Source organism: Macrotis lagotis, chromosome 8 (assembly GCF_037893015.1).
Source record: "Macrotis lagotis isolate mMagLag1 chromosome 8, bilby.v1.9.chrom.fasta, whole genome shotgun sequence".
Taxonomy (NCBI): Eukaryota; Metazoa; Chordata; class Mammalia; order Peramelemorphia; family Peramelidae; genus Macrotis; species Macrotis lagotis.
In genome coordinates, this window is record NC_133665.1 from 130,733,837 (window position 1) to 130,753,957 (window position 20,121).

At 39.5% G+C, this 20,121-nt stretch overlaps 1 protein-coding gene across 2 annotated transcripts in view; it reads left to right on the top strand.

Moving 5' to 3' along the window:
- WNT7A (Wnt family member 7A) overlaps positions 1–20,121 on the top strand; it is a 92,145-nt gene that overhangs the window by 32,834 nt on the left and 39,190 nt on the right. For both annotated transcript variants that reach the window (XM_074198364.1, XM_074198365.1), the window contains exon 3: positions 10,929–11,200. In XM_074198364.1, coding sequence (XP_074054465.1) covers positions 10,929–11,200 — 272 coding nt within the window. The remainder of the gene's footprint in view (positions 1–10,928; positions 11,201–20,121) is intronic.

Consider the following 20,121-nt stretch of genomic DNA (forward strand, 5'->3'; position numbering starts at 1 on the left):
ACTTTTTCAATATTATTGGTCTCTTTTGTTATTCTATACACTCTTTTTTTTCATTTAAAACATTATTCTGAAACGGGATCTATAGGTTTCACCTGATGGTGAAAGTGGACCCATGATAAATGAAAAATGTCAAGCAGTTAAGTAAATGTTGAAAGACTTAGGAACGCTGATGAACATTGTGCCCAACCATACTTTACTGGGGACTCATGAAGAAATATGCTGCTCACCTTCTGATAGGGAGGCGAAGGACTCAGATTTAAGATACATTTTTGGGGGGACATTATCAAAGTCAAAATTTGTCTGTTTGATTACTCACATATTTGTCACAGGAGTTTTGTCTTTCTTGCTTTCTCAAATGGGGAAATGGGAAGGATTGAAAAATTTAAGTAAAAGTATTTGCAAATGAAAAATAAAAGTTAAGAATCCTTCTTCCACATTGGACCCACTGTTCCACAGAATTTGAAGTAATGTTTTGGGACTCCATCCTCATATTGCCACATTCCTGGAAGTTCAAAAAGGACTTCCCTAACCAGGCCAAATCATTGAGCATTTATGAAGCACCTACTATGTAACAGGCTCTGTGCTAAGTCCTAGAGATAAAAAGAAAGACAAAAACGATCTGCTCTCAAGGAACTCATCAGTCTAATAGAAAGCATTCAAATGATTTTGTAGGAAAAAAAGATAAACAGGATAAATTGTCTTGTTATTCTCATGAATTTTGAGCTGGAAAGGATCTCCAGGGGGAGACCACTGGATACAACTTCAGGGGGGTCAAGGGAGCCTTTGCCTCTACAGATCATGGGCTCCAGGGTTTTGGTGGATGTGGACAAAGGATGTGGATTTGATTTAGTGATTTAGAGAGTTCTTGGTGAGGAGCTTCACTTGCCACAAGGGCATCTTCTTGATATCTTAAGGTTTTGAGAGTCAGTTTGGCATACCAGAAAGAGAACCTGCCTCTTGGAGTCTTGGATTCAGGTCCTGTCTCTGACATATATGTACTGTCTGCCTCTGGGCAATTCCTGTAACCTCTGTGTTCCCAGGCAACTCCCTAAGTCCGTTGTTGACATTGTGTTCCAATAATGTCCGTGGGTCCTGCTTATCAGGATCTCTCCATCCCCTAGAGATCAACAATGACTTGAGGGCAATTCCTGGCTGCCTGTTATTCACTACTTCTCACTCTCTCTTGGGTCTGGCACAATTTATAGAATCTTAGAACTAGAAGAAGCTTGAGAGACGGTCTAGTCCAACTTCTCGATTTTTCAGATGAGGAAACTGAAGCCTGGGGATAGGTAAGATGTCTTGCCCAAAGGCACAAGGCTAACAACAAGCAAAGCTGGGACTCAGGCCTGTTTCCTATTTTTTTTTTTAGGTTTTTGCAAGGCAAATGGGGTAAAGTGGCTTGCCCGGGGCCACACAGCTAGGTAATTATTAAGTGTCTGAGATTGGATTTGAACCCAGGTCCTCCTGACTCCAAGGCCGGTGCTTTATCCACTACGCCACCTAGCTGCCCCTTGTTTCCTATTTTTAAGACCAATATTCTTTATGGTCCATGTCCCAGCAAGTGCTCTGGAACCTGCCTGGGGACTGGAAAAGTCCTCTGTATCTCTGACAATAACTGGAAACCTGAGACCTCTTCTGACTCCTCACTTAGCCATTCAGGGGAAACTCAGTTCAAAAGCCACTTATTAAACTCTATTCACAAAATAACAAAAAGTGCAATTTTTAAAAGGCAACCTGAGCGGCAAGATTTTATAACCGCCATCTCAAAAGACTCCAGATACTTTGTTTTCTTTTTATAGGAATCAGGCATAGTTATTGGCCAGTGCTTGAGGAGGCTTTTGAGTCTTGGTTGTCCAGAGGTGGTACTTTCTGGAACAAGGGGGCAACTTTCTCCATCCTTTCCCCTCAGAGGGTCCACCTACTCACTGCTCACTTCATATCTGGAATATACATGGAAGCCATGCTGATTTTAACAATGGTTTCTTTCAGTAGTCTTCTCAGCCAGCCAGGGATGCAAGTGTAGGCTATGAATATCTAAAGCTCTGAGGAATCTTTGATTATTTGGATTATTGTTTTTATTAGGGAAAAAAGTGGCACAGTGTTTAGAGCACTGATCCTGGAGACAGGAAGATCTGAGTTCAGATTAGACCTCAGGTACTTATTAGTTGTATAACCTTGGACAAGTCACTTAACCCTGTTTGCCTCAATTTCCTTATCTGTAAAATGAACTGGAGAAGGAAATGGCAAACCACTCCAAGTGGACCTTTGCTAAGAAAACCCCAAATGAGGTCATGAAAAGTCAGGCACAACTGAGCAATGATTGTTTTTATTGACAATAATCACCATTATTCTTATTACAGAGATTCAGGAAACATTTGTAGGATATCTGCTCTATAGAGAGTTCTATGCTGTAGGACAATATAGACTGGAATAAGACCCAATTTCTGTTCTCATGCAGCTTATAGTCTAGGATCAAGGAACCTCAGAGTTGGAAGGAACATTGAGGCTGCCCAGTCCAACCTGTACCAGGTTGAGAATCTCCTCTACTAAATCTCCTACAGGCCCTCATTCATCCCTCATTGAAGACTCTTATGAGGAAGGCACCCATTCTCTCCCAAGGCAGCCCATTTTACTTTGGGAGAGTGAAACTTGGGAAGTTTTTTTTTAGATCAAGCCTCAATCTGCCTTTGGGCTTCTGCCCGCTGCTCCCAGTTTTGCCCCTTGGGGCTAAGAAGTAGAAGAAATCAAATCTTTATTCTATCTAAGAATACTTCAAATCCTTGAACACATTTATCATGTTCCTCTGAAACCTCATCTTTTCAAGGCTAAACATCCTTAGTCCCTGAACCTGTACTCTCATGGCATTATATCAGGCCAGTAAGTAGACTTTCTACCTTATCAATTTCCTTCCTAGAATGATGTGTTGGATATATAGAATATTTAATGGAATTATTATTATTATTAATGATGATAATAATCACACATTCAACTGAAGACAATATTCCAAATGTAATCTTATCAGGAAAAAGTACAGTTTGGATTGTCACTTTCTACATTCCGCTCCTTTCTTAAGGAGGGTAAAGAGCTCATTCATATTTTTGGCTTCCATATTACATTGTGGACTCATTAGTTGACAACCTACTAAAACCCTTGGGTCTCTTTTGGATGAATTTGCTTGATAGCCTTGACTTCTCTTTTACTTGTGATGTTGAATTTTTTAACTTTATATGTATCTCTGTTTAATTTCATCTTCATGAATTTGGCTCAGTGTTTTATCCAGTAAAGATCTTTTTGGTTTTTTAATTGATATTTTATTTTTCCAGTTCTTGTTATGAAAGTTTTTCAACATTCATCCATATGTATATGCATATTTTAAAGTTTCTTTTTTGATTTTTTTAATTTTCCCTGGTAACATCGGGAGTGAAGAGACATCCCCCCCCCCCCACTCCCTTCCTTTCAGGTAGACTGGCCTCAACTTAGAAATAACTTGACCAGTGGCAGAGAAGTAAACATTCCATATTGTATTTGGATTACCCACCCACCCCCGCTATCTTTAACCCTTTTATGCAGTTTTTGACATTGTCTACCATATTTTCTTCTCTCTGATAATTTTTCTCTTTTCTTGATTTTTGTGAACATTGTTGTCCAGTGTTCTTCTTTTATGTGTCTGACCCTTCCTACTTTGTTGGATCAGCATCATCTCCTTACCCCCAAGAGTGGGTGTCCCCCAGGGCTCCCTCCTGGCTTCTCTTGTCTCTCCTGTTGATCTCAACTGTTCTCTTGAGTTTGTAGATTATGTATTCATGGTTTTAGATATGGAAGGTACTTTAGAAGACATCTGGTAAAATGCCTATTTTTTTTATGGATGAGGAAACTGAGACCTGGAGAGGTCAGATAAATTGCCCAGGGTCATGTAGACAGTAAATGATACAGAAAGGATTTGAATTCAGATTCTCTGACTTAAATCCAGTACTCTTTGCACAGTATCATGATTGCTCTCAACTTGTTTAGTTATGATCTCTGAGTAGATGACTCTGAGCCTGAAATTCTTGTCCCTATATACTAATCAATTGTTAAATTCCTTGAAGTTCTACTGGCTACTCAAATTCAAGATGGATTATGTTTCTCTTCTTCCTTAAGTTTACTTCTTCTTCAATTTCCTTATTTCTATTGAGGATATCACAGACATTCCAACGATCCAAGTTCACAATATCAGTCATACTGAATTCTTCCATTCTTCCCCTTCTATCAAGTGAATTGTCATATCTTGTTGAGTCTTTGATCACATGCTTCTGTCCCCTTCTTTGTACTTACACTCTTACTGAGCTGTTTTTCAGTCATGTCTAACTGCTTTGGACACCATTTGGGGTTTTCTTGGTGAAGATACTAGAGTGGTTTGTCATTTCCTATAGTTGAGGAAACTGAGGCAAACAGGATTAAGTGACTTGCCCAGGGTCACCAGTTAGTAAGTAGGGAGTCTGGATTTGAACTCAGGACATGAGTCTTTCTCTTTCCAGCTCCAGTGCTATCTACTGTACCACCTATCTTCTCATTCATACTCACACATCCAGTATTCTATTTTAGGTCCTCCTCCCCTTTCAGCTATGGAGATAATAGCTTCCTAATTTATCTCTTTGCCTTAATTCTCTGCCTATTATAGTCCATCTTCCCAAGAGCTGCCAAAACAATTTCCCAAAGGAATAGCTCTGACTGGCTATATCATTTCCTTACTCAAAAATCTTTAGTTTTACTTCCAGGTTAAAATGCAAAGTTTCCAACTTGGAATTTGAGATCTTTGATATAGAATGGGAAGGGACCCTATCCTCTTCTTTGTCTAAGACCCTAAAAAATTTGACTCCAGTCTGCCATTCTGGTCTTAGTTCATATAATTACACTTCATCTTGGAGCTTAATCAAAGTGACCTAAAAATGGCTACATTTAGCATTCTTTCTTTACACTGGTAGCTCCTCATGCCTGACATGGACTTTCTCCTTCTCCTCATCTGTCTTTTGGGTGCTTCAACTCAAATGCCGTCCTCTCCAAGAATCTTTGCCTCATCCCCAGCTCTAAGTCCTCTCTCCTTCTTCACATGACCATGGAGCACACTTACTGCCAACCATAGTCCACTACTATCCCTACCCCAGCAAACCGTAAGCTCCTTGAGGGCAGGGTGCAATCTTTGTTCAGAATTAGTAATGAGTCAATATTGCATTTAAGTAACTGTAAACTTTCCCATCCCCTCTATTTTTGTTGTGCCATCCTTCGTGTTCAGTAGTTCATAGTTATTACTGAAAGTCGTTGTGGTAATACTTGTATTTTTCGATATGTTCGCAGATAAATGCAGTTCACAATTTGATAACAAAACTGCCTCACAATTCTATAGTGCTTTGGAACTTCTGAGAACTTTTCTCATACTAGCTCTGTGAAGTAGGTGGTACCTGTTAATGCTCATTTTACAGAAAATGGAAACTAAGTCAAGTAATACATAGAGAAGTAGAAAGTCTTGTGAGATCAGAGGTCAATAATAATGACCTCTGACCTGCCAGGAATCAGAAAGATATGAAATCATCCTCTCCTGTGACAACAAAGGGGAACCTTCTTTAGGTTGGAGTGTAATTAAGACTGAGCCCCAAATTAGAAATAGTGACTAAGGGAAGAATTTGGGTAGGTAGTGTGTCTTTTAGAACAGAAGGGAATTATTGGTCTCTATGTCCCTTAGGTTTCTTCTCAGCCATGGTGGCTATTGGCTATTCCTCAAAGAGCTTTATAACCCTTGTGCCCAGACTCACCAATGGCCAGAAGGTGTGTCTGCAGGAGGTTGACTGTAGCACTTAACCAAGAGCCTGTTGGAATGTTGAGTGCCTAACTTGGGGGGTGGCTTCGTCTTATCATTAGAATCCTGAAACTAGAACACATCTAAGAAGTCACCTGGTGTACCCTCTGCTTCCAGATGGGACTATCTCTCAATCATCTTACATAGCTAAGAACTGACCTTGTTTCCAAAGATCACCTGAAAAGTAGATTTCTCAGCTTCCTTTGTCTTGACCATCTTACACATCTTGAGTCTTCAATCATGCCCCTCTCCCCAGGAATTTCCATATATAATATTGCTCACTATCAAAAAAAATTCTTCCTTAAGTCTAACTTGAAGCCCTACTGTTGCAGGAAGTAATTATATCTTATTTTCTTTGGCCAGTCCTCATGGAGAAGGAGAATATCTGATTATTATCTGTTTTTGTAATGGACTTGAATGCTAATTGCTATTTCCTAGGTTGCAATCTCAGAATCAGTGCACTAAGATGCATTCATACACCAAAAAGTTGTATTCCACTTTTGTTCTGAGCTTTTGCATTCTTTCTTTTGCTGATTTTTGACCAATAGCCAGTGGAAGGTAGAATCTTTGGTGAAAGGGGGAAGGGGCTAGCTTGATAGGTACATATTTCTATAAAAAAACCTCATAAAAATTAGGAAACTGAGCCTCATTGTGGGGATGTGACAAATGAAGAGGCAAGTAGAGCTATTGACATCTACAGGAAACAAAGGCCAGGGCTTATGTTGTGTATATATCTGTCTGTATCCATGAATGCAAATATGTGTATGAATACATTCTTCCTTATTTCCACGGTCGTTTGCCTAGTACATGTCCTCATTACCACCCATCCCCTCTATACTTGTTTTGTCATCTTTGGTTTTCAGTAGTTTATCATTATTGTTGATAGCCCTTGTGGTAATACTTGCATATTTTGATATGTTCACAGATAATGCAGTTCACAATTTGATAACAAAAATGCCTTATTGTACTGGTTCTTTACCTGCAGTTGAGCTTTCTTTTTGGTACATAATATTGCCAGAATAATCTCTCTTACTGACTGATCCAGTCATGTCATTCTTCTGCTTAAAAATCTTCAGTCTTACCTCTTGACCCAAGTGAAGTTCATAATCCTTTGGCATTTAAGGCCCTTCACAATCTGTTAACAACTTTTAAAAAGTTTTATTTATTTGAGACAATGGGGTTAAGTGACTTGCCCAAGGTTACACAACTAGGCAATTATTAAGTGTCTGAGGCCGCATTTGAACTCGGGTGCTCCTGAGTCCAGCGCTGGCACTCTATCTACTGTGCCACTTATCTTACCCCACCCCAAAAACTGTTAGCACTTTACCTCTCAAGCCTTCTTTTATTATTCCTCTCCCTGAATTTCATTATTCCTCTCCCTATATTCCAAACTGGGTAATTCCATGCCTCCTAACCACACACCACACTCACCTTTCCTTTACCCTGGTTGTTCCCTAGATCTGACGTATCCTCCATCTCTGGGCCTGTTGGATCCATGTTCTAAAGCCCATTTCAAATACTCCCTCCTTTAGGAGATCAAACTTGATCATCATGTTTTTATTTTCTTCCCTTTGATAACTAAATAGAACATTTATAAAGTGATCACTAAGTGCAAAATGCTATAGATATGAACAGGAAATAAGACAGGCCTTGCCCCTAAGGAGCTCCCATTCTAATAGGGAGAGGGGAGACAAGGCACATAGAAGCATTTAGCTGGAAGTCAATTAGAAGGGTTTCAGGGTTTTTGAGGGCAGCAAGAAAGTAGGTGACAATACCTCTTTCATGTTATTTCGACTGATGAGATCATATCAGTTTCTGATGTTGAATTATTTAATAGTGCCAGGGTCTGGGTGCCCAGAACTTTCTTTTCTGGATCTGCAATATTTGTGGTTGTAGAACCTTCTGGAGAAGTTAGCTGCTAATTAGCTGCTTCTGGGAGTGATGGTCAAAGGTGGTGGCCTGAACCATTTTCAAAGCATCTATCTGTTTCCATCAGGATCTGAGGGGAGATTGTGGTGTTGACTTTTTATTACATGGTGCCTCCTGTCTCTCCTTCAAGAGTGCCTCACTGCCTCACATTGGCTGCCCTGCATTTTCTGTAAATGGTGGTCAGACCACTGAACTTACCTCTGCCAGTGGTATAGTGGATAGATTGCTTTGGGGTCAAGAAGACCTGAATTCCAATCTGACTTTATTTGGGCAAGTCATATAACCTCAGTTTCCTTAACTGTAAAATGAGGATAATAATATTGCATGAGAATCAAATGAGATATTTATAAAGCACTTAGCATGCTACTGTAGTAGGTCCTCTATACATGCTCTTTTTATTGACCATATTTATCCATTTATCTTAAAATGCATCTATGGATACATCTATGTGGTCATGTGTTTGTGTTTGAGTATGGGTGCATGTGTGGGGTTGTTTACATATTAATTGCATTGGATTAGCACTTTCATGAATGAGGGAGAACCATTGATTAAGTTCTTAGTATGTTAAATACTGTCAAGTTCTGGGGATATAAAAACAAATGTTCCTGCTTTCCTGGAGGTTTCATTTTAATAGACAGAGGAAACATTCTAAGCTTATATTTTAATAGGAGACATTGCTCAGAGTTTTGATTTGGGGAGTTTGGTATTATATATCCATATATAGTATAAACCTTTGCTAGAAGCAATGGTAGTATCAATTTGCTCACTGTTTCCAGGAGAAGAAGTAGAAAACTAATTGAGGAAGGGATGGAAATAGGTTTCTGGTGGAAAGACTGATGACAAGGTTGTATTTATACGAGGCATGATTTAGAGCTGGCTAGAGTCCCTCACCCTCATTCCCTGTTATACAGTCCAGGGTAATGCCATCCTCCTGACCTCCCAGGCTCACAGTCTAGGACTCCTCACTCTCTCTCCCCTATATCTAAACTGTTGTCAAGACCTGTTGATTTCACCTTTGCACCATTTCTCAAATCTGCCCGCTTCTCTCCTCTGAAGCTGCCCCCACCCTGGTGCAAGCCCTCATCGCCTCACACCTGGATGACTGCAATAGCTGGGGGGGGGGGGGTTCTGCCTGCCTCAAATCTCTCCCCATTCCAACCCATCCTCCATTCAGCCACTAAAATGATTTTCCTGAAACACAGGTCTGATCATGTCACAACACCCCTTCCCCCAACCTTCTCCATAAATTCCAGTGGCTCCCTTTTGCCTCCAGGATCAAATACATGCTTTATTTGGCATTCAAACCCCTTTATAATTTAGCCCCATCCTACCTTTCCAGTCTTCCTTCCCATCACATACTCTTCAATTTAGTGACACTGGCCTCATAGCTGGTCCACGATCAAGGTACTCCATCTCTAGGTCTGAACATTTTCCCTTTCTCTCAAGCCTAGACTTCTCTCCCTCCTATCTCCTCCTAACTGACTTCTCTTTAAGTTCCTGCTTAAGAAACCTTTCCCAATCCCTCTTAATTCTGGCACTTTCCTTCTCTATTCACATTTATACTGTGTATAGTTTGTACATATTTGTTTGTTGTTTACCCAATTAGATTGTAAGCTCCTTGAGAACAAGAACTATCTTTTACCTTTTTTTTGTATCCACAGTGACTAGATGTCACTGACAGTATAGTAGGTGTTTATTAAATATTTGACTGAGTGTGTTAACCAACAATCATTTATCAAAGTGCTATGGGTCAGTCACTGTCCTAGTCACTGGAGATAGAGTGAAAGGCAAAAAACAGTCCCTGCCCTTAGAGAGCTCCATTCTAATAGACCCAGAGAGACTAAATGATCTATCCATTATTACTGAAAATGTTGTAATCAATATGGGATCTCATCAGTATGACTATTAGCCCCACCTGTGTAGGTCATAATTGGTGTTATATAGTTAATAAGTGGGGGAACTATCTTTATGTGTGAGTATATGTGGGGGTGATTAGGAGGTGATAGGGGAAAGACCTGACTCTAGAAGGTCAAGGTCTCCCATTGATCATCAACTGTCTTTATGCTCACTGAACTCACAAGGGTTAATGAGGCTGGTGATTTTGCACAACGCCCCCACACTTTAATCAATCTTATGTTCAAGTCATGACATCACTTTCCTGATGTCATGGTCTTCGATTCCAAAGGACCACAACTAGTACCATTATTATCTATTATTATTACACAATTTAATATAATAATTATTATAATAATTATTATTATTATAAGATTTATTGACTAAGCTCATAGATGACAGATGGCTGGATGAGTGATGTCCTGGCAAAAGTTCACAGGTGTCCTGGAAGGAAAACATAGGGGAGGGAGAGTTCTAGCCTTATTTTTCTCTAGATAAAATTAATGATCTTTCCTTTAGTTTTAATTCAGTTAAAAAAAGAATTCTTAAAATTTTAGAGACAGAGTGCTTTCATTTTATTTTATGCTAGGGTTAAGTGACTTGCCCAAGGTCACACAATTAGGTAATTATTAAGTGAGCTTTTGAACTCAAGTTCTCCTTACTCCAGGACCAGTACTCCATCCACTGTACCACCTAGATGCCTCTAGAGTATTCCTATTAAAGAGAAAATATGGTCTAGGGGCTCACTGATGGACAGATTTAGGGTCAAATTGTTCTAATACTTATATAAACTTGGACAAGTCATTAATGGTTCATATGCTTTAGCACTTATTTATTCTTTTATAGGCAAGTTGTGACTAGACATTGGTGAAGGAAATTTCCCCACCAGGAGTTCCCTCACTAAATGAAATCATAGGTTGGAATCTTCATGTAAAACCCCAGGGGTCTACTGGAAAAAAGATATAAACTTGACAAACTTTTCTATTTAATATGCATTTTCTCCATTAAATTCATAAGTCTAGATAATCTACGAAGCAATAAATGAAGTCCTGATCTTTAGCTTATAGATTTCTACAAATTTAATGATCAGCTTGTCTCATGGTCCCAGCTCTCCCCACTCCATCCCAATTACTATATAGACATGTATATGTGTGTGTGTGTGTGTGTGTGTGTGTGTGTGTAGGGTGAGAAATGCCACTAATCTAGGTTCCCAAGACTCTATTCCTCAGCATCCTGGTCCCTACCACAATGCTACCTCTGTCTTTTCTTTCAGGGAGCCGAGAAGCGGCCTTCACCTATGCAGTCATTGCTGCTGGAGTGGCTCATGCCATTACAGCCGCCTGTACCCAGGGTAACCTGAGTGACTGTGGCTGTGACAAGGAGAAGCAGGGTCAATATCACCGGGACGAAGGCTGGAAGTGGGGCGGCTGCTCCGCTGATATCCGCTATGGCATCGGCTTTGCCAAAGTCTTCGTGGATGCGAGGGAGATTAAACAGAATGCTAGGACCCTCATGAACTTACACAATAATGAGGCTGGACGCAAGGTAGGCAGTCTGTGGGATCTGGGATGTGTTGGGGAGGGCAGGATATCAGCTATCAATTAGATATAAAAAAGTGTGTAAATAAGACATTTATATAGTTTATATGTGGTTTATCTATAAATATATATTTAACATATATTTATAAAATACATTCCACTATTACAAAAAATACTGCAAAAAATACAAATGATACAGTTCTTGAGTTTGTGTTGTCTGAATCTATGATTTCATCAGTATGGGGGAACTCCTTTGATGCAAATCTGCCATTTGTCTCTAACTTTCTGTCTTAGAGAGTTGCCAGAAGGCCCTGAAATGGGGTAAATGACCTGCTCTTGGATCACAGTTCCTATGTTTCAGATGAGTGTTTGATGTCCCTATACCCATTGTGCTGCCCATCTGTATACCCACATACAATGATTTAAGGTTGCTGTTATTTCACTTCTTCCCCTCATCAATGAAGCCAAAACAAGATTAAAGCCCAACTTGTTTCTTAGAATTCTGGAGCTTTTTGGAACCTCTCTAAGTGCCTAAAATATTTCGATTGACTTCAACATGAGTCGGCAGCTCCTGAAAAAGCTCACATGACCTTGAGTAGTATTCATAGAATTTTAGTGGTCAGGTCAGAACTGGTGATTGATTGATTGGAAATCAGACCATATCTGAAAGATGGAATTAAGTTCTGGCAATTGCATCTTGAGAATAACTGATAGAGAGTGATCAGAATGGTGAGAGATATGGAAACTGTGTCTTGCAGAGTTTGGAAGCTCCCATTTGCTGCCTTCAAAAATCTGAAGGTTTTTTCCTATGGAAGCTTCTGCTTAGATTTCAGAGGGGCCGATTAGGACCAAGGAGTGAGATACAGGGAGACAGAATTTGGCTTTGAGAGATGAATTCATTACCAATGAAATGAAATGGGCTGCTCCATGTATTCTTGGTCAGTGGAAGACTCCAAATAGGGACCAGATGACAACACGTGTTAGAATGTTGTAAAGGGAACTCATGCTGGAGATTGAAATTAAATTGAATGTTCTTTAAAGTGCTTCACAATTCTAGAATTGTATGATTCTAAGCCATGATGATGTGGCCCTTATTGTGTGAGTGTGTGTGTGTGTGTGTGTGTGTATGTATGTGTGTGTGATTGTTATTACTGATGAAGATGAAGACTGGATGTAGTTGCTGAATCACTGTCAGTGTCCTTTGAGAGATCCTGGGGAACAAACTGAAATGGTGCAAATTTTTTCCAATTTTTGGACAAAGAACTTGACTTCTGATTTCTGGCAAGATTCTAGAACACCATAAAGGATGGGCTAATGAACATCTAGAAAAGGAAGCTATTCTCCCAAAGACCCATCATAATTAAATCAGGAGCAAATTATAACAACTTAACCTCATTTCTTTGTTTTTGCTCAGGATTACTATACTGAAAAGTCAGAGAAATGTTGTAGGCATAGTTTACCAAGATTTAAAAAAATGTTTGACACAATCCCTCAAACTACATTTGTAGATCAAGTTAGAGATGAACAGCTATGTTTTAGAACTGGTTGACTGTCCAAACCCCAAGAGTGGAAGTATGGAAGATAGGTCTCTGCTAAAATATCCTAGAGATTTCTGTTTGAGTCTTTGCTGTTTAATTTTTTATAAATACATGATTTGACCTAAGACAGTGCCATGACACTAGGAAGGACAATCAAAACACTGGAAGACCAAAATAGGATCCAAGGTCAACAAGCATTCATTAAACACTCTATAACCTACATGATGTAGGCACTGTGGACGCAAATACAAAGAATGACACAATTCCTGTTCTTAAGGAGTTTTTGTCCTGACTGGAGGGAAGACAAATAAATGAATACAAAATAGTTAAATAGTCAGGGAGGGAAGGTTTTAGCAGTTGGGATGAGGAAAGGCTTCAGGTCTAAGGTGGTGTCTGAACTGAAACATAAGGAGAATGATGCTAAGAGGTGAATATAAAGAGGAGAGAGTACATTCCAATCATGGATTACTGTCAGTGCAAAAGCATGAAGGTGGGAAATGGAATATCATTTGGTTTTTCTTTTGCTATTTTAAATTTCAGTTTATTTATTTTAAGTATTCATTTAAAAATTGAGTCCTAAATTTTCTTTTTCCCTCCCCTCCCACATTGAGAATGCAAACAATATATCAATTATATGCATGAAGTCATTCAAAGCATATTTCTATATTAACCAATTGCAAAAAGAAAACAACAAATAACATAAAGAAACTAAACAAAGTATGCTTTAATCTGCGCTCAAGACTCTATTAGTTCTTTATCTGGAGGTGGGTAGTATTTTTCATCATGGGTCCTTTGGAATTGTCTTAGATCATTGTGTTTATCAGAAAGTCTTTCACAGTTAATTATTTTTTCCAATATTGCAATTTCTATCTATGATGTTCTTTTGGTTTAGCTCATTTCACTTTGTATCAGTTCCCCCCGCCCCAGGTTTTTCTGAAACTATCCTGCTCATCATATCTTATATCACAATAGGATTTTATCACAACCATATACTACAATGTTATCAACTATCCCCAATTGATGGTATCCCTTCAATTTCCAAAAAGCTACCACAAAAATTTTTATATGCATAGGAACCTTTCCCTTTTCTTTGATCTTTTTGGGATACAGAAGTAATATTGTGGGTTCAAAGGGAATGTACAACTTTATAGCTCTTGGGGCTTTGTTCCAAATTATTCTCTAGAATGGTTGAACCAGTTCACAACTCCATCAACAATGATTCATTAATACATCTATTTTCCATGTCTCTTCTAGCATTTATATTTTTCTTTTCTGTCATATTAGCCAATCTGGCGATGTAAGTTGGTAACTCAGAGATGTTTTAATTTGCATCTCTCTAATTTAAAGCATGCTGATGTGGCTAGTTGATAGCTTTAATTCCTTCTTTTGAAAATTGAAAACTCTTCAATCTCTTTGTCAACTGGAGAATGGCTCTTAGTTTTATAATTTACTAAATGATGAAGAATGAGTCCCTTCTCAGAGAAACTTACTGTAAAAATTTTCCCCAGTTTCCTTTCCTTCTCATTTTGATATTAATTTCAAGTAATCAAAATTGTTCATTTTACTTCTTGTGATCCTCTCTGTCTCTTGTTGATTATAAACTTTCCTTATCCATAGATATGACTGGTCTTTTTCCATGCTCCACTAATTTGCTTATGATTTTACCCTTTATGTTTTAAATTATTCACCCAGTTTAACCTTATTTTGGTATAAATTGTAAAATGTTGGTGTTATGTCTGGCATTTGCCAAACTGCTTTCTAATTTTCCCAGCAATTTTTGACAAATCGTAACTTCTTACTCAACAGCTTGGCTCTTTGGGTTTACCAAACACCAGGTCACAATGATCATTTACTATTGTGTATTGTGTATCTAATCTATTCTATTGCTCTGATATTCTAAAGATGGAGTATCATTTGTGAGGAATAGAGATAGTGATAGTCTGGGCAGGATATCAGAGTTTCTGATGAGTAATAATGTACACAGAGGCTGAAAAGATCTCGAGACATGGGGATATCCAGGAAAATCTGAGAAGATAAAATTGAATAAGGAAAGGAGTAGAGTTCTATTGCTGTGTTCAATAAATCAACTTTACAAGTTTGATATATGACTAGGCAGGAGTTTGCTAAAAAACTCAGGTGTTTAATGGGTTGGAAGCTTAATAATATGAGCAAACAGTATGATATAGCAGCCAAGAAAGATAAAATGATCTTAGTCTGCATTAAGAGAGGAATATAGCACCTAGGACTAAGGGGATTGATAATCCTTCTGTCTGCTGCCCTTGTCAGATCACATCCTGATTATTGTGTTCAGTTACCAGTGGCATATTATAGGAAGGGCATTGGTAGGTGGAAGCTCATCTAGAAGAAGGTGATTGAGATGGAGAAGGGCCTTGAGATCATGCCATATAGTTGACTGAGGGAGTGGGGAATGTTTAGCCTGGGGAAAAAAGAAGACTTGGGTAGGGGTGGGGCAGGATAGCTATTTTCAGGTATTTGAACGGCTGTCACATGGAAGAGGGATTAGATTTGTTTTTCATGAGCCCAAGGGTTATAAAGAGGCAAATTTAGGTTAGGTTTGATGAAAGGAGAAATTTCTTAATAAGTAGAGCTGTCCCATAATAGAATGGGCAGCCTTGGGGGAGTGGTGGGTTGTAACCCTTACCTCCAACCCCTCCCTCACTAACATCTTCCAACAAAGACTGCATGAGCACTTGGATAGTTTGAGCTTAATAGATGCTTATTGATTGATATATTACACAGGATGGCCTCTTAGGTCTCTTTTAACTTTATGATTGGTGAGATTCTGAGGTTCTGGGATTGAGGTAACTGGGGTGGAGGTGGGGGAGAGGCAGCTATGTTGTCAAACTAAGCAATCCATAATGTTCCCAAGGAATAGCTGAATCAGATTAAAATGTAATTAGGGAATGTTTAACAAAATAAAAATATAATACAGCATAAATTGTGTTAATTTGTGGTCTTCCAAGTCAATATACAGCCAATCAATAACATCTATTTTTATTTGAGTTTGATACCACTAGTGTAGACAGATTTAAAAGTCTTGGAAGCCATTTAATGTCTCCAGGCCTCTGTTTCCTCATTTGAAAGTTTCAGTTCAATCCAGCAAGCACAAAGTGGTTACCTACACTAGACTGTGCTGGGTGGTAGGCCTACGAACCCAAAAACTAAATGAAAATTGGGGGTGTTGGTTAGATGCAGTTCTTAACCTGTGGCCCATGAGTTTTTTTTTAATATTTTGCTATTTCAATATAATGTGTTTCTCTTGTAATCTTATGCATTTTATTTTTTGCATTTAAAAAGATGATTCTTAGAATCATCCTTAGGCTTCTCCAGATTGCCAGAGGGGTCTATAAACATACAAAAAAAGATGAAGAACCCTTGGATTAGACAATCTCTAAATTCTCTACTGTCTCTTAAAACTTATCAGTCTATCAGTCTATGAGATCATAATGAGCACAGCACAGCCTTTAGACCCTTGCATCCTTCTCCCCAAAGAAAGGAAGTGTGAACTGATAGAGAGAGTCAAAGGTAGAGAGTCAGGAAACCTGGGACCATTCACAAACTGGATGCCCTTGTACATCTATTTCCTTATTCATCAATTGGGATACATATCGCTGGCCTGCCTCCCATAAGCAGATTGTTGACTAGATCCAATGTTTAAAAGTGTGTAAAAGTCCTAAACAATGAAAAAAAATGGGAAAAAATGGAAAAGACTATACAGCTTCAAGAAAAAGAGACTGCAAGGCCCCTCTGTCTGAGGTCTTGGGAGCTGGTGATAGCAGCCTCTGCTACTGTGTAGCTGACTTGGATTCTCTTCAGGCTCCGACATGCCTCCTCATCAGCACAATAATTGCTATAGGGATCACTTTCCACCCGGCTGGCTGGCTCCCCGACACATCCAGAAGTAGTGGGTTGGCAGGAGATCCCAGAGTGCCTCCCTCTCTCTTTCTCTTTCCCTCCTCTGATGGAATGGAAAACATACTGACCAGGGTTATCTGATGTGAAAGCAGGCTGGAAATATGTGTGAGTGGGGTGTAGTCATATTGGGGGGCAGGGCAATATTATAGAATGACAGAATCTTCCTAAAGGATTGATTCTGATCAAAAACCTTCCCTTGCCAGCTATTTAAGTTCCTACCTGATCTTTCCAGATTTGTCTTTCATTTATCCAGTGTTGTCACCCAATTGGACTACTTTTTTTCCTTCACTCTCTGATCATCGTATATTAATATTTCTCACATCCATTCTCTTATTAATGTTATTCCTTCCCCTTTGGAATGCCCCTTTGAGCTCTAATTTTTGACCATCCTTCAAAGCCCAACTCAAATATTGCCCCTCTTCACAGCCACTTTGTTAGTATTTCACTTGTGGTACTTCTCCTATTCTGTCTCCTACTAGAATTCTCTGTGCATATAGCTTATCAGTCACACTAGAATGTTAGTAAGCTTCTTCTGAGCAGGGACTGGGTCCTGGCCATCTTGGCATCTTCCTCTATTGACTTGCATAGAGCCTTGGGTGTAATTGGTACTCAGTAACTCTTGTTGAGTAGAGTTACAAAATGCCACCTCTGGAAGGAATCCTTGAAGTCATTTTACCATAGAGGAAACTGAGGCTTAAGAAATTTAAAGTTCAGAATCTAGACTTCTAGCTCTAGCTCAAAGTCATTTCCTTTAGACAAGATCATAGGATTTAGAGTTCAAAGGAGGTTTTGGAGGGCACTGAATCCACCCTTCCTTCATTTTGCAGATGAAGAAACAGAGGCTTATAGGTTAAGTGATTTGATCAGTGCTCCACCTCCAATAAATATCTGAGGCTGGATATGAATTCAGGTCTTTGTGACTATAGGTCCAATGTTCTATCTACTGTGACACCTTGCCGATTCTGGTAGGAGGCAAATTAGAGTGCAGTGTAGATATACTGATATTAAAGATGAGCCCAACCATATTAAGACATGCTAAGTGCATTTTAGGGAAAGTACATACATGATAGGGTATAATAAGGGGTAATATTTGGTCAGATGGTGAAACCTGAGCAGCTTATCTTTTGTGTCTTTCTACATTTCTTCCCTGTATCCCCTTGACTCTCTCCCAAATGGTCCCTGATTTGTGGGCCTCCCAAGACTGACCTTCCCTAGAGTATCTCATGTTTAAGACCTTCTCTTCTTCTTCCTACTACAGAAACTGATTAGTCCTGTGCCTTCTCCTTTCTTCTTCCCTCTTTATTCACCTGAGGAGTCTATTTGAAGTAGGGAATAAAATGATTAATCACTGTGTTACTCTGTTGAGGGGTTATTTTCATTTAATGGTAGTGTTTGGAAGACTTAAATACTTTAGTCTAAAGGAATGCATTTTTAACTGTAGATTTAAGAACCTGGTGGTAATATTTTGGAACTGGGGCGGGGAAGACTTTCACATTGACTCTCACTATCATACCATGTGATTACACACTGTAGGACTGATCCTATTCAGTCCTTCTGTTTCCTGGAAGGGAACTGGAAGGAAGATGAGCTGGAGGTCTGAATATCACCATCTGCTGGGATAACTGGGCAGCTGTGAGAAGGCAAGCCCTCTTTCATCCTTTTCCACATTTCTCTATTCTCTCTTCCATAGTTCATCCTCAGACTGACAAGCCAACCACAAGAGAACTGTGCATTTTTTTTCTTCTGGGTCCCTGCCTCTTGGCACCATCTGGCCTCAATGACCTTCCAGGACCCTGCTGGATTTAAATCTATGATCTTAAGATCTAACCCCAGTTGGCTACTGCTTCTCCAGCTCCACTTCCTGGGCTTGTAAGATCATAGGTCATGAGCTTGGAAGGCACCTTGGGGTGCCTCTCATTTTACAGATGAGGAAATTAAGGCTCAGAACTCCTTTAATAGAGGATAAGGGTCTTATTGTAGTTAAACAGGTATTTAAAAAGCAGTAGGAATTCAAACCCATATCCTTTACATTTAAGTTTCTTCCATCAATAATAATATCTGATATTTATATATGCATCACATTCATACATGTACACATGTATGCATACATACGTGTACACTCATGTTTATACATTATATAAATACACACATGTGTATATTTATGTTTATATATTATATAGACATACATATGTGCATATTCATTATATTATATAGATGCCTTTACAGGCTTTTTTTGGAGCCTCAACAATTCTATGGAATAATTATCACTGATTTTTAACATGATTAATATTATTATATAGAGGAAGTATATATATATTATACCCATTACAAGCACATGTACTACATATTTGCACACTTCAGAGATGCACACTCCTTTACACACATCAGATATCATGGTCCCCGCTTTACAAATAAGGAAGTAAAGGCTTAGAGAGAGAGAGAGAGGTTAGAATCCTTGAGTTTTGTCTCTCTGCTAATTCCTACCAGAGACTTTGAGTCTATTGTGTTAGTTTGAGTATATTTATGAGTGTGTGCATGTGGTGGGGAGGGGACCTGTTTGAGAGACAGATACAACTATTACTTTCTTTTCTATGGGTATCCCGGAAAGGGGAAGAGGATAAGTTTATCAGAAGCTCCCAAAACAGGACTAAGGTACTTCAAGACCTCTTTGTTCCAGGCTGGACCAGAACAAGACTGTGGGCTAGCCCTTTGGGGACTGACCCCAGTCTGACTGGCCTCCTGCCTCTGACTGCTCTCAGCAGCCCCTAATCCCCAAGGAGTTAGAGTTGCTGTTCTTCTAAGGATCAAGGGGATGGATGTGTTTGAGAAGTGAGAGTGTGTGCCTGTGTCCTTCAAGTCTTCAAAGGAGAGGAAGAGAGCCACTTCAGAGAACTATGTCTCTATCAGTGGCTGTCAGGGATTGAGATGAAGGGGAAAGGAGTGTGGGACACTTCTATTGTTCTTAGGTCCTGTCATGCTGTGTCACTTGCTTGCTCTGTGTGGGTGGTGAGGACAAGATCAAATTGTTTTTTTTTCCCTTCGGGCAGCTCTCTCTCTCTCTCTCTCTCTCTCTCTCTCTCTCTCTCTCTCTCTCTCTCTCTCTCTCTCCCCATCCCCCTTCCTTGAACAGCAAGCCTGTGTGTTAGGGCTACCTCATACCGTCTCCTGAGTCACCATGATCCATCATTACCTGGGAGGCTATGACCAGAGAGAAAGGGTACCTCAAGGTGGCTTCTGATTGGCAGTCACTTCCCAGACCACGGACAGAGCAGTTCCAGTCATTTGTGGGAAAGAAAGGACTCAGGGTGATACTTTCTTAAGCTGTGGGGTCTTGTCTGGGACTGTCTGGAATGAGGAGAGCTCTGGGGAAGTGTGAGGATGAGACATGCTTTCCCTCCCAGGAATCTCTTGTATGGGGCTGAGAATTGCCCTGAGGCCAGGTGAGGAAGTGGTT